General features: G+C 46.9%; 2 protein-coding genes; one reads left to right on the top strand and one right to left on the bottom strand.

The window, feature by feature from the left end:
- Positions 1 to 7187: 7187 nt before the first annotated feature.
- On the bottom strand, positions 7188 to 11507 carry RCC_11230 (related to Transcription elongation factor spt6; the record flags this gene model as incomplete). XM_023776453.1 has 2 exons in its annotated part: positions 7188 to 7441; positions 7496 to 11507. The coding sequence occupies 2 exons, from the start codon at positions 11505 to 11507 to the stop codon at positions 7188 to 7190; spliced, it is 4266 nt and encodes a 1421-aa protein (XP_023632221.1).
- Positions 11508 to 12655: 1148 nt separating this feature from the next.
- On the top strand, positions 12656 to 14096 carry RCC_11229 (related to MAP kinase kinase; the record flags this gene model as incomplete). XM_023776452.1 has 2 exons in its annotated part: positions 12656 to 13098; positions 13157 to 14096. 2 exons carry the CDS (start codon positions 12656 to 12658, stop codon positions 14094 to 14096), a joined length of 1383 nt encoding a protein of 460 aa, XP_023632220.1.
- Positions 14097 to 14778: the final 682 nt, after the last annotated feature.

The raw sequence follows: 14778 nt of genomic DNA, 5'->3' as shown, positions 1-14778 counted from the left end.
ATATATTAAAGACTACGAAGCTCTCGATAGGTTCGAGGCGTAGGCTCCGCGTATACGTAGAGGCCGCGTAGTAAAAGAGGCTTAGAAGCAGAGCGGAGCAAAATAGAAGAAGAGTAATAAGAATTAAGTAGTTTTATTACGGTTAGACCTAAAGGGGATTACTTTATAGACTATACTATAAGATAGGCGTATACGCTACGCAAGCCTAGAGAACGCGCTAAGCACTCTACTCGAACTTATTCTCCTCCGCCTCGGACTCCTCCTCGAATAGCTCGTTTCTAGTAAGGGTAGCATCGAAGGCATTAGTAGACTACCCTATTATCTCTAACTACTATATAGACGGTTAGTATTATAGACGCATACGAGGAGTAGGCGAGACACTTACGACACGACCGACTTAAGTAATAGCTACAAGATTGTTCGTTAAGCGAGTAAGATTAGGCGCCTCGACTACGCTACTCTTACGCCGTATACCCGAGGCAAGCTCGTTAATACGGATCTAAGCATCTAACTTAACACTAAAGGTATTTACCGCCGCCTTATAATTAGCTTCCTCCTAACTACCCTTCTGCTTAGTAGTATCTACTAGATTAAGCTCTTAGGCCGTAGTAATAACGCTATTATAGCGTAGGCGTATCGCTACCGGCACGGGTTTATACTTATAATAATTGTTCCTTTAAGGGAAGTTAGCGCTACGTAAGAGGGGAGTAGGCGTCTCGAATAAGCGTTACTTACTTAAAGTAGTCGTACTTACGCTTAAACGCGCTAAAGACCGCGTTATAGCGATAGCTAATACGAAGGTATACTAATCGCGTATAGCGGCGATAGGCCGTAGGCACCTCGACGGCGCGGCGCTTACTCGCCGACGCTTAAGCGGGAGTCGCCGGTAGGTCGGATGCGCGACGCTTACGGGGAGTACGTAGCGGTATAATAAAGAGTAGATATATAGAAGAGAAATCTATAAGATAGGAAGAATATTAATAAGGGGTAGTTGCTAGGGTAGGTTACTTAGCAAATAACCTACTTAGAGATCTATAGATATAAGCCCCTTACGGATAGTAGCGGTAACGTATACGCCGCGTAGTAGGGGACTTATTAACCCTCTTATCGAGTAGCGGTCGTTAAGGGAATTAAACCCTCGCCCTTCTAGGTACGGCATTTAGCCTACTAGAAGGAGGATAAAGTTCCGAAAGCGGCTACTTCCTATATAGCTAGTTTAACTAGCCGGCTTTTATGTAAATAGCCCGAAGGTTACTTAGAAAATAGGCACTTTACTATATAGAGTCTACGGACCCCGAGCGCGACGTATACGACGCGCGCGCGCCTCTATTCCTAAGCCCCCGAACTAAGGCTAGTTCGTATAGGGGGAAGGAGGTAATTATAAGGGCCGTATAAGAGCCCTTGCAACAACAGGATTAATAGAGGTAGCTAGATTAACTAACCTTAGAGAAGGGAGTGTAATATAATCTAACTGCTTAGCGTAGGCTTAGCGTATGCATAACTCCTGCGCATAGCGCACATTTAACCTGCAAGAATTAGTCTTATCTCTAATCGAGTGATTACGGGTGTCTAATACATTGCTACATCTTTACCCTTATAATAGCCCTTAGCTCCTAGAAGTTACTACTTAAAGTCGAGCATTAATAAACGCTAGCTAAGCTACGGTATACGATACTATTGTTTCTACGATCGAAAACTATTACTTAAGCGACTCTTTACTATTCTTCTTAAACGGGCTAGGAGGAATAGGGAAAACATTCTTATATAAGGCGATTATAGCAACTTTTCGAGCTCGGGATGAAGTCGTAGTATACGTAGTATCTACTAGGATTATAGCTCTTCTCCTTCCTAGCGGTAGTACCGCCTATTCTAGATTCCGGATCCCGATTAATAGCGACGCCGATATAGTTTATAATATCGGGCCGAGTACCTATAACGGTTAAGTTCTCGCTACGGTAGATGTTATAATTTAGGATAAGGCGCCTACGTACCGTAAAGAGGATTATATAGCAGTTTACCGCTTAATATATAATCTTAAAGGAAAAACGAGTACTAGAGAGTATATTCCTTAGTTCGGTTAAGTTCCGGTAATCTTTAGTAGTAATTTCGTATAATGCCTTCCTTTTAATAAGAAAGTCGAAGGTAACGGAGGTAACGTAGGAAGCGTAGCGCTTTATATTTCCTCTACGCCCTTTTAGCCGGTAGTCTTAAAACTTTACCTTATAGAGAATATACGTCTACGAACGGTAGACGAGGATATACAGGTATATACTAATTAGCCGCTACGTGTCGTATATTACCCTAGATATACTAATAATCCTATCCGGATCCCGTCGTCCGTATAAAGAGTACTAAGCTTATAGCGTCTTATTCGAGAGGTCTTCCCGTAGAATATTATAAAAGTATGTTACTTAGATACTAAAGCGTTCGCCGGCCGTATAATCTTAATAGTTAAAAACAAAACTATTAAAGAAATTAATAATGTCTATATAAAAATATATAGAAATAGCATCGTAAGGGAATACTACGCCTAGGACGATATCTTAGAGGTTTATATTAATAAAGACGTTTAAGAAAAATAGGGTTAGGTAATCGAATCCCTTATGCCGGTTTTAGAATTAGAGCAGCTTTAACCGCCTATCCTTCGATTAAAGGTTAGGATGCTAATTATAGTAATGCGGAATCTGTTAGTTATAGAGGGGATTTGTAACGGTACTAGAATAGTAATTCTAGAGCTATACGACTACTATATTAAAGCCTAGCGGCTAGACGATTTAAAAGCCGAACCGTATATTATACTAAGGATTCTTCTTAAGGATAAAGATACGTATAGGTTTATACTTATCCGACGATAATTCCCCGTAAAGGTAGCCTGTATAATAACGATAAATAAGGCCTAAGGACAGACGTTAAGTACGGTCGGGCTCGATCTTCGTAAGAGTCTCTTTATATATAGACAACTATATATCGTACTATCGAGGGTAATATCTATTCGAAATTTAACTATTCTTATCGATAAGGAAAGACTTTAGCTTTATTACGCGAAAGGAACCGAATAGTAGCGCCTCGGCCTACTCTACTACGATATCTATAATATTCGAAACTTAGGGATCCTATACTTTATACCGGATAAACTTCGTAAAAAAGTTTATAATATCCCGGAGTAGGACGTTCTACTAGTGAACGAATAGACAGAGGTAACTAGTATTACGTATAATGCTAATAAGTTCGACGATAGTAATATATTAAGTAGTTCTAAGGATAGCGAGTTTAGTAACGATCTAATGTCTGTTAAATATATAATTAATACTAGGCCGTAGAGATACCCGAACGGTATCGCCGTAACTAGGATTACTATAGCGGTAAGGGAAGATCTAGGTAGGCCTTCTAATAGTACGGAAATTATACTAGTAGAATAAAAAGGTAATAGATTAGAGGATTATACGCTTTAATTAGGATTTTTATGTTAGAGAACCGAACTACCTACTTATCGATTTAGTATTTAAATTAAACATATAACGTTTTTCCCGTAGATTTTAGGATACTAAAAGCATTCTACATATTATCTACTATTATCTACTAACCTACTTAAGGGAGGAAAGTCTAGAAGTAAGTTATTTCGGAGGTTAGAATAGTAACGTATTATAGAGGTAAGTAAGAAGGTAAAAAGAGAAGAATAATATAAGTATAAGTAATATATGTCGTTTCGTTCTATATAAGTTAAGGTTCCTTAGTATTATTATCGCGATACGTAAGTTTAGAGACGTAGGCTAGCGGGTATAAATAAAGCCGTCCCTCCTATACCTTTTTTAAGAAAAAATCGGCTAACCTTTCCTTTAAGCTACCTATCTAATGCCTTCCGAGAAACTAGTCCCTAGTATAGCTAAAAGAGACTCTTTAATATTAGCGATAGGAATATATAGAATACTAGGCTACTTAGGAGGAAGTTCTACGAACGAATTAAGATCTCTATCTTTATTACGCGAGTCTCTAGAATTATTACCTTCGAGCGATACTAACTAGAATAAATTACGTCTTCTAGCGATCTCTATATCGGCGAGACTATCTACCGCTAATCGAATTCGTTTTAGGTCTATAGCGGGCTACGACTACGCTATAGATTTTGCTAGAGCTATCTACGACGTATATATAGCCGATAATAGTATTAATAAAGACGGAATAGATATTTAAATAGCTTAGGCTTATCGTGTTCTTATAGGTAATAGAAAGAGCCTATATTTCCGATAGGGATATATCGATATACTAAGAAAGAAAACATAGAACGGTATAGACGAACGTATTAGAAGGGGCGTATTCTTCTATATCCTAGGAATAACGATAGAAGATTATAAGGCTAAGAATTATAGATAGAAAGAAGATAGGATTAACGTAGAATATAAACTATATCGAAATAGATCTAATTACTTTAAGGGCTATCGATATAAACATAATGCGCTTAGTAGAAACGGCTAATATGCTAACTATACGGCGAACTATATATAGAACAGATATACCTTTTACTAGAAGAAAAAGAGTAGTAAGCAAAAAGCAGAGATATAAGCGATAGCCGTTAGAGAAGGGAAAAAGTTAAAACAGAGTAAGGATAGCTAGCGTTACGACGATACTCCCCTAGCTATAAGCTCTAAATACTTACCGGAATAAGGGCCGTAGATATTAATAAAAGCTATAGTTAATAGAAGTAATAGTATTACGCCGAAGGATCGGGTACGTAGACTTAAGTATCTATATAGCCTAGTAGAAGTGCCTACCGTTTAGGTTCTAGCCGAATTTATATAGTTAGTTAAGGCGCTCTAAATTAGCGGATAACGACTTCGAGAACGAGGGAACGATAAAGTATAGAGGACCGTAGAAGCGTTATATAAAGACGTCGAGTATATATAGATACTAAGATCGACGACTAGTAAAGAGGGAGTTAAAGATAGGAAGGAAACAAGTTACGATCTAAAATAACGATATTAATAAAATAATTTTCGTGCATTTAGTATTTACCTCTATATCGAGGAGAGTATAACTAATAGCAACTAATATATATTTACTAGGCCTAAGAGAAGATTATCTATAAGATATAATTTATCTCGAATATCCTTATAGAATATTAGTTAACCTAAGTTCTCCTAGTATTATCTTATGTTCCTAGTAAATATAGTAATTATGCTCGAAGATATTAACGAGTATAATTAGCCTTACCTATAGTAGCCGTCTACTAACGGTCTATATAGGCGCGACGAGTAGTAGTATTATTAGATAGGGTAAGGGCGATAGCCGGAGCTAGACCTATTATAGGCTAAGCGAATATCGGGTCCTAACGAAGGGAGGAGGTAGTACCGTTCGAGCCTAAGACGCTACTAGTATAGTCCTTAGTAATAGGATCGGAGGTATTAAGCGCGACGTAACCGTAGGAAGGGTTTATAATACGATACTAGAAAACGCGACGGCTATTCTCCTCGAAGATACGGAAGTAGATATAGATACTAACGTTCTTTAGAATTAAGTTAGTATAGGTAGGATACTTTAGGAGCTAGTAACACGAACCGTATCTACCTCTATTCTAAGCTAGGCGACGACTATAGCTAGTAGTATAATGTATCTAGCGCTAGTTAGGAACGATACGGGGAATACCGTTAATAGTAATAGCTAGCTAAGCTCTAATTATCTAACGGGTAATAATAGGAGTATCGGAATCGCTATAGGCACGGCTACTACTAAAGATTAGGATAGGGGAATTCTTACTACCGGAGGGGAGACGATTATTAATACGGTTATTAGCCGGCGTACGAGGATTAGCGTTAGTAGGACTAGAGGAGAACTAGATAGGTTAGAAGAGAATATAAGAGAATTAATTAGGAATACGAACGCGCGAGTTAGAGGTATTAGTAGGAACGATACCGCCCGTATCGAACTTTAGAATACGCTCTATAGACTAGAAAATGTTAACGGTAAAGTAATAAAGCTAAGAATAGGAATCCGTACTATCTTAAAAGGGCATTTAGACTCCTTACCGATAGAGTCGTCGGAATTAGTATTAATAGCGTCGGCCTTCTTAGTAAAGTAATCGAGGTCGATATCGACCTATAATAGATTAGATAAAGTAACGGTCGGTAGTAAGTATCGAACTTGCTATATGGTTTACGCCGCGGTTATCGTTTAAAGATATATTAGTAAGGAGGTTCTTATAATAGTAGAGAGAGGCTACTATTAAGGGAGTTAATAACTAATATCGATTAGTAATAATTAATAAGGATAAAAAGCTCGACCGTTCGTAATAATTCGTAGTTTTATATACGTAGATAATAAATCTCGATTAACTAGATTACTAGATGCTTAACTACTAGTAACACACCCTTTTACACTTATATCTTTACGTAATTAATAACCCCGTAGCCCCTCTAGGGCTACGATTATGTCCGCGACACAATTAAGGCGCTAGTAGAAGACGTAGATATATAGAAAGTAACGGCGTTAGGTTTAAGGATGCCAGCTACCTTGTCATTAGCTCGGATATATCCGGCGCTAGCTAAAGTACAGAAAGATAGCATTTCCTCTGTGCTGCTAAAAAGTTCTGCTTTTGAAGAGAGAGCGAAAAGGGCGGAGAACAGCCTCCGGAGTGCGGACGTGCGAAGTTTCACCCGTCTCTTTGCGTGTAGCATTCTCATTGGCTCGGAGGTACCCGTCGCTAGTTAAAGTACATGGAATCGCTGCTCCTCTCGTCTTCTTGGAGAGTTCTACTTTCCAGAGAGAGCAAAAAGGGCGGACAACGAAGGGCGGAAAACAGACCTCTCTTCGCGTGATCACGGATCGTCTTGCTTGCCATTCGCTCGGTCTGACCCGACGCTAGCTAAAGTACAGAACAAGTGCAGGTCTCGTCCTCTCCGTTTTATCTAGAATCCTGCAGAGAGCGAAAAGGGCGGAGAGGTTGAAAAAGGGCGGAGACCGCATTTCTCCTTGCGTGTGAACAAATCATCATTTTGATATCCCGCCCTATTCTCCAACGCTATGAGCTTTTGTCCTACCCTGATGGACGGTAACAGTGATATCTTCTAATCCTACAATGCAATCCATCCCTTGTAATGATTGCTCCTTCAGCAACCTTCTAGATTCCTCCTCCGAAAGACTCGCTTTGCACCACCCTACGTCCTCGACACGAAAGACTGACCAGGCAAACGATCCTAACGTCTACCATTTGCCGCCGGCTGGTTCTGGAATAGCACCTTGAACCCGTTCTTCAGCGCTCTCATATCCGGATACTTGCTGCCCTTCAACTCAAACCCTTGTGGAATGACCTTGACGGACCAACTCTGATGTGGCGCATTCTCCCCAGCCTTGAAGCAGAGGAAGAAGTAGCCGGGAAATTCGGGATTGATGCAGAATGCATACATGGCTCGCTTGGGGTTGGCGGCCGTGTATGTGGTCAACCATTGTTCTGTGAACGCAGTTAGTCAACTGTCATGGAAATTGTCAAGTCTTGTAAGCTTACCGGCCTGCTGCTTATTGCCACTCTGGAAGCGCTCGTCGTTGGTCATTTCATCCACCTTCTTCGACATTGCCTGCACGTGAAGTACAATCAACTCATCGAGATCGCTGTAGGTGTATTTGCCAGCAACTTTCAGTGTCCGTCCAACGCTAAACTCGTTTTCCTTGTCTAGTTCCAGCACATCGATATGCTGGAAGACATCGTTGGCGATCTTCCAGGTGACAGCAAGATGATCTGGTCCCTTGGAGGAGGGGCGGATGATACAGTCACCGCGGCTTTGATTCCTCAAGGCACCAACTGCCTGGATAGAGTTGAAAGGCTTGAAAAGAGGGTGCTTGATGACTCTCTGCTGGCGGCCGACCTTTTGCTCAATGGCCTTGCGAGCTTCCTTCTTATCGCGCTCCTCCTGCTCATCGTCCCATTCGTCGAAACCGTGGTCGAACTCACGACGGTACGGAGTTCGCATCTCGTTTTCGCGTAGGGTCAACTGCGCCGTGAGCTTCTTGCGATCGATGAAAGTAATCTTCGCTTGAATCGTCTGATGCATGGACCACACGCTCTTGGGCTCTCTGTGATTCTGGACCATCTCTTCAGGGAATTCGGTCTCGGATATGCCACCGTCAATGCCACACTCAAGTTTAACTTCAATATGATCTGGGAATGTGCGCTTGACGGAGACTGCCACAATCATTTTGTCTCGAAGTGAATCGCGTGTCTCACCAGTCATCATCGTGAACAGCTCGTCGGTAGTCAATGGAAAGAGATTGCGTCGTAGCTCTTCATACGGATTCTGAAGCTCGGCGCGGATCGTCTCGAGAGTCGCTCGTTTCTTTTGACTGAATTGCGCCTCCAGTTGCCCGGCGTATTGCTCAAGAACCAAGTCGTTGACCCGGTCTTGCTGCTCATCCTTGACAAGCTTTCGAACAACGGCATTCAAACCATGCTCGTCGGTCTCTGCTTTGATGTCCTCTTCGTCAAGCTCGAGGGCATCAGCAGCCATCTTGCGAGCGATCTCGTAATCTTCTGGATGGATTCTCGTATTGTCGAGGAAATCGGCATCGGGTTCATCCTCCCAGGAAATGTACAGAAAACTCGCACAATTTGTCCAGACCTTTGGCCCAACGGCTTGTCGCTTTCCACGATCAATGTCACCCACTAGATCTTCTCTGTTGATTACCTCGCCGCCGTTAGCGCCGATAGCTTTGATCAAGTGGGCTGCTTTTCGTGGACCAAGACCGCAGACATAAGGAAGGAGATTCTGCGTGGCGGGATCTTGATATGCCTCGTTGATATCCACACCAACGAGATTTACAATGTCGACTAGAGAGGTCTCAAGATATCGCATGAGCTTGTCCTCTGGCAATAGTCGTTGGTTGGGATCAAAGGTGATGGAGGTGATGTCCTTCTTGAGCGCCGCATACTCCTTGAGAGGATTTTGCATGTAGTGTGCGAGGGCAATGCAGTATCTGGTGAGAGGTGGTACTCCTGGATGGTCTGCCGCAGCCCGATCGGTGGTGTAGTAGAGTCGTGCAACCTCGTCTTGAGGAATGACAACGTCCAGGAGATCGTTGACTTCTTGCCCGTTTTCATCTTCGTATGCTGTCACGTGGAGCTCCTTCTTGTCAATGATGTCCTGGATATCCTTGTACAAACGACGAGTCTCAACCGACCAGCCAGCGACAGCGACCACATCTGGCGCTCTCCGTTCCACGAGCTCAATGAACCGAGCCACGTCTTTACTGTCGGCAACCATGTCGCCGCCGAGGCGGAGCTCAGTGAAGTTGCCATTCTCAAGCACTCGGCCATTTTCGTCGACATGAGCCCAGCATATCGCATCTCCGCGGTTACCTGCGCCATTCGACAAAGCAAGGACCCGCGCGCAAGTGCCAAGCTCCATGTCCTTTGGTTTGTACGGCGCTTGGTCAAGTTTTTGGGTGAAGGCGTCCCGGCAAAACCCGGCGATCTTGTTCTCGCACTCATTCTTCAGGTTGTCTTTGACACCCTTGGCAATGATGCGATGAAGTTTGCCCAGTGCCATGTCAAGAACCTCCTTCCGCATCGCGTTCCAGGCCTCAGCGACCTCGGAAAAGTTATCGGACTCGATGGCTTTCTGCAGATCGGCCTTGACACGCTGTCCGTTGTGCAATTTCACGCGGACTTCAATAAGACCTTCAGACTCTGCCTTGAGCATGCGGAGGAAGAGTTCCGGCTTGTCGACCAGAAAGTTGCGCACCTCCTGATTCCGCAGGTACTTGAACTCGTAGTAAACGTGATCCTCGTTGATCGTCTTGAGGCCCTTTTCAGTGCGGTAGCAATCGAATCTGAGCTCTTGGTAGTAGATCTTGCGCATGTGGCGCCGCATGCGCGGGCTCATGACAATTTCCTCGGCAAACATGGCCTTGGCCGCATTGATGACCTCCTCCGCGGTCTTGTAGTCAGGATCTCGCACCAGGGAGTCAGCGAGATCGTCCGGTCGTTGATCCGTGTCCTCAGTGTATGTCCGGCGGCTTGCGCCTTCAGCATTCCTAGCAATAGCATCTGCTGTAATGCCAAATGCTCGCACGAAGTGATATGCGGGGCCTGCGCGGAGTTTGTCCCAGTGCGACCGTCCTCCAAGCGCACGCTTTTGAGGCCCGTTCGTCTGCGCTTCGCCAATGCTCATGTCCTTGAGCTGTACCGAGTACTGAAAGGTGAGGTAATCCTGCAAATCCTGTAGCTCGTCCACCTGAGCCRCGCTGGGCACCAAATCGTCAAATATGGTATCGTCGAACTCGGATTCCAGCTCCTTGATTGATTCAACATTCTTGAGAATGGCGTCACGTTTCTCTGCAAAGGCACGGAATTTGAGATCCTGCTCGAAGACGTCCCAAAGGTCCGTCTGGTTGAGCAATTTCTCAGCCTTGATCGATGCGTCCGGATCGTCGGCAGGAGCCTGTTCTGAATGGATGAGGTAGTCCTTGCGATTCTGAAAGATGAAAGCCGGCTCGTAGTCATCCACATTCATAAAGTGTAGAACCTGCTTGACAGCGGCCTCAAAGGGTCCTTGTAGCCTGGCATCCATGCGCTTTCGCGGGAACAAAATACTGGTGATCCACTTGGCCTCCTCAGCCGATCGTACAGCCATTTGCTCGTCTGTAAAGTCGGAGAGGTCTTTGTAGCTCCCTCGCGCTATTTGGAACCTCTCGGGGACATCAGTCATGCGGATGAGGTTGTCCTTATCTGTGAGCATGCGTTCCTCCAGCTGGGCCGGTTCGAAGACATCCTTCAGCTCGAGGGGCTTATCCGGATCGTCTTGTTCCTCCATATGCTCCTTCTCGGCTTCCAGTGCCCAGCTGAATTCCTCGCCCTCGCCGAATGCAGCCCTCATGTCTTCCAGTTCCGCCTCGCCCAGGCCGGACTCTTGCAGACTCTTGAGCTCATCGTATCCTGCCCTACGAGGCGCCCGAACACCCAAATCTTCGTCCATKCCCACTTCCTCATCCGGAAACTCATCTTGCTCGATGAAGTCGTCCATGCCGTCGTCGGGGTATTGGTTGAAGGCGCCTCGCCGACCCGCACCGACGTCTCCGTCCTCATCATCAGAAAAGATGTTTTCGACCCCTCGAGACTCACTTCCGGCGCGATCCTCGCGGTGGCCACGCTTTAGACGCTTGAACTTGTTCTGCTGGGGTGGTTGGCGCTCTTCACCATCTCCCATACCAATCAGATCTAGATCATCATCATCCAGAGCCTCCTCCTCCTCGCGTGCCTCCTCCCGCCGGCGTTTTTTCYCGCGTCGCCGCTCAGCGCGAGCTTCCTCGCCCTCATCCTCGTCATCGTCGTCAATGATGAAGCCCTCACGGACCTTGCGCGCAGCTTCCTCATCATCGTCCTCGTCCTCTTCCTCACTGGAATCGTCTAGATCGGCGCGATTTGACTTGCGYTTGGAAGGAATTGGCTGGCCATCCTCGTCAAATTCCTCCTCCTCCTCTTCCTCTGAGCCGACATCCGCGGTCGTGTCGAAGAAGTCGGCCATGGCGGGGCCGTGCTATAGCTGGCAGAAGGGGAGTCCAAGGTCTGGAGTAGGCCACTTGGCGATTGTCGCGTGGTGGTGGATTTGCAATGTTACTCAGCGCGTCAATGTACTTTCCTCCGCGGCGACGAGGTTAGGATGTACGCGTTACGGGCAGTGCGCGTGAGGGAGAGGTGGTTGTTGATGAGAAGTGTGTGCAGTGCAATGGCTTCATTATTGTAGAGATTCAAGAACGCTCAAGTTCAAATGGACGCGCTAAACCGCATCGGAATCTCGGCGAAACCCTCAGTTGGATGTCAAGATGGATGTCGGCGCATGATGATATGGATCCCCGTGTCACCTCCAATCATGTGTGTTAATGTTAATGATGATTGTCCCATTAATACACAACAATGCCCGCAGAGCGAGAGAGATGTTGCATGCAAAGGGATCGATCGATCATTCCGTCGTCGATGATGATGATTAATATCCACGAGCGACTTCCTATCGCTTTGTCTTCCCTTCCACTGACGATCGTCCGCGACAACGAGCACCCCTGCAAAAGCAGCCGGCAGAGATCGAACGCCTCCTATTATTATTGTCTGCTTGCGTCGCGGAACATGGTCTCCACCACCATCCTCGTCGTCGCCGACTCATGACGAGATATCATTCAACGGTTTCGTCTCGTCAACACAACGTTGATTCTTCTTGTCCTTGTCTTGTCCTTGTCTATCAGTTCCGCTCTGTTCTGCGTCTAGTTTGCCGCTACGAGGTACTTACGAAGCACTCATCTCGCACCCCACACTCGTACGTCAACCAACGCCGGCTTTCCTGCAGCACGACAAGCCAATCTCCTGCATCAGGAACGCGCGCTTGAAAATATTCCCTCCACTGCGCTCCTTGGCCGCTGCCGCTGTCTGAGCCATACCCGCCCGCCCTGGCTGCTTGCGGAACATCATTGGCCACGTCGAGGCGCCACGGGAGAGCCGCAGTGAGTCGGACATATCAAAGCCTAAAACAAACTACTGTACCTTCGTCGGTGTACTCCTGACGCAGACGCACATATCAGCTCAATTCCATCATCGGCGTCGTCCGCTTTGTGTACTGCCTTCTTGCCACATACACCCACCACCTGCGTGATCACCGTCCGCGCCGGACACCACTCGCCCAGCATGGCCGACGACCCATTCAAAGCCCGGACGATGAAGCGCAAGAATGTCAAGGGACTCGCTCTCAGCGCACCTCCAAAGCCGGTCGCACCTTCCGATGAGGATGCGCAGCTTCCGGGATCTCTAGGCAATGACGGCCGGAGGAATGACACCTTGGAGATCGGAGTGGAGTTCCGGCCTGATTGGAGAACAGAGGACCTCGAAGTGGTCAAGGAGCTAGGCTCAGGGAATGGCGGCACAGTCAGCAAGGTCAGGCATAAAGGGTGGAACATTGTCATGGCGAGGAAGATCATCCACGTCGAGGCGAAGAAAGAGGTGCGCAAGCGGATTGTGAGGGAGTTGCAGATTATGCACGAATGCAACTCTCCATACATTGTCTCCTTCTACGGGGCCTTTATGAACGAGTCAAATGATGTAACAATGTGCATGGAGTACATGGACTGCGGGTGCGTTTCCTCGCACACCATTGGTGCGGCTTATCATACTGACCTGATCATCCTCTAGCTCCCTGGACAGTGTATCGAAGAACTTCGGCCCAGTCCGTGTGGATGTCCTGGGAAAGATTGCAGAAGCCATCTTGGGCGGTCTCAAATACCTCTACCTCGCCCATCGCATCATGCATCGCGACATCAAGCCCTCCAACGTCCTCGTCAACAGCAAGGGCCAGATCAAACTGTGTGATTTCGGGGTGTCGTCCGAGCTTGAGAATAGTGTTGCTGATACATTTGTGGGAACCGGTACCTACATGGCGCCGGAGCGGATCCAGGGCAGTCCTTACACTGTAAAAAGTGATGTCTGGAGCGTGGGCCTGACATTAATGGAGCTGGCGATTGGCAAGTTCCCGTTCAGTATCGAGAGCGAGGACGGAGATGACGAAGACGCGGCTGGCCCTCAGGGTATTCTGGACCTGCTTCAGCAGATTGTTCTGGAACCTGCACCGAAGCTGCCCAAGAGCGACGCATTCCCTCTCATTCTTGAGGAGGTCATTGCCAAGTGCATGATGAAGATTCCCGACGAGAGGCCTACCCCTCAGGAGCTTTACGACAACGATCCGTTCCTACAGGCGGCAAAGCGCACGCCGGTCGACCTCGAAGCATGGGCAGTGTCCATGATGGAGCGGCACAGTCGGAAGAGTCATCTGGCGCCGCAACTATCCCCTGCAACGCTCGCCATGCTGCGCGGTGATGATAGTTCGAGTCATCACTCTAGCATGAACTCCAGAACGCCAACTACGGGCGAGATTCCGATATCCTCTGCATCGTCGAATGGTTCGGCTGCCTCCTCGAGGCCGTTTCCAGCTCGGACAAGCAGTGCCAGCCGTGCCAACCACGTCGAGACTGAGATGAACCTTCCGATTCGACAGGCACCGGGGACGTTGACGCCTCGTAATAGACCAGAGACTGCGGGGAGTGAGAGGAGAGCGGCACCTGGTTACGTGCAGTGAGCACCACCCTTCTGATCTCGACATGACTGTATCGACAGCTCCGTGCGACCACCTTGCATTATTGCTACCCAACCCAAAAAGACCGAGACACACCCGATCTCACGTACGGATACTCCCATTGCCTCGCCATCCCATCAATTTCTCCGACCAAAAAACCACAACGCGCTTCGCAGCAAGATRTTCTCACCGCCACAGCCCCACCTCCACCGACTTTTCAAAGATTCGCCAGACGGCGCCTGCATGAGTGGAGCTCTCTCCAGCAGGAATCATGTGAATGCCACTGTCCTTGACGACACTCCTCGATGCATGCCCACGTGTGGGGCAGGCCTCGGAACCGTTGCCCGGGGATATCATTCATATATTCGATGCGCGCATGGTGTCGAGACTGTACGGAAGCGGGCCCATGAACCAGTGTTTCGTCACCGCAATGTATTAGAAGGTTGCTCGGGCTTTATTCACATGCCGCAGCACTGCAGCGATGGCTCATCTATCATTCTTTTCCACAGCGTTTCTGCAAGGTCCGCTCGGTTGCGTCAGAAAACATCAAGACGCGCGTGAGCAACCACGCGCGGCTTTTGTCGGAGAACTTGCTTCATCAAGATTCACCACTACGACTTCCAAGTCGGTTGTACGTTTAGCGGGCAGACTTGTCAGAAGGACTACTCGGTTGTCGTGGGGGGAG

This window comes from Ramularia collo-cygni, assembly GCF_900074925.1.
Source record: "Ramularia collo-cygni strain URUG2 genome assembly, contig: RCC_scaffold28, whole genome shotgun sequence".
In the NCBI taxonomy this organism is placed as follows: Eukaryota; Fungi; Ascomycota; class Dothideomycetes; order Mycosphaerellales; family Mycosphaerellaceae; genus Ramularia; species Ramularia collo-cygni.
Note: the sequence above shows the minus strand (reverse complement) of the source record. Positions and strands in the feature narration are given on the sequence as shown.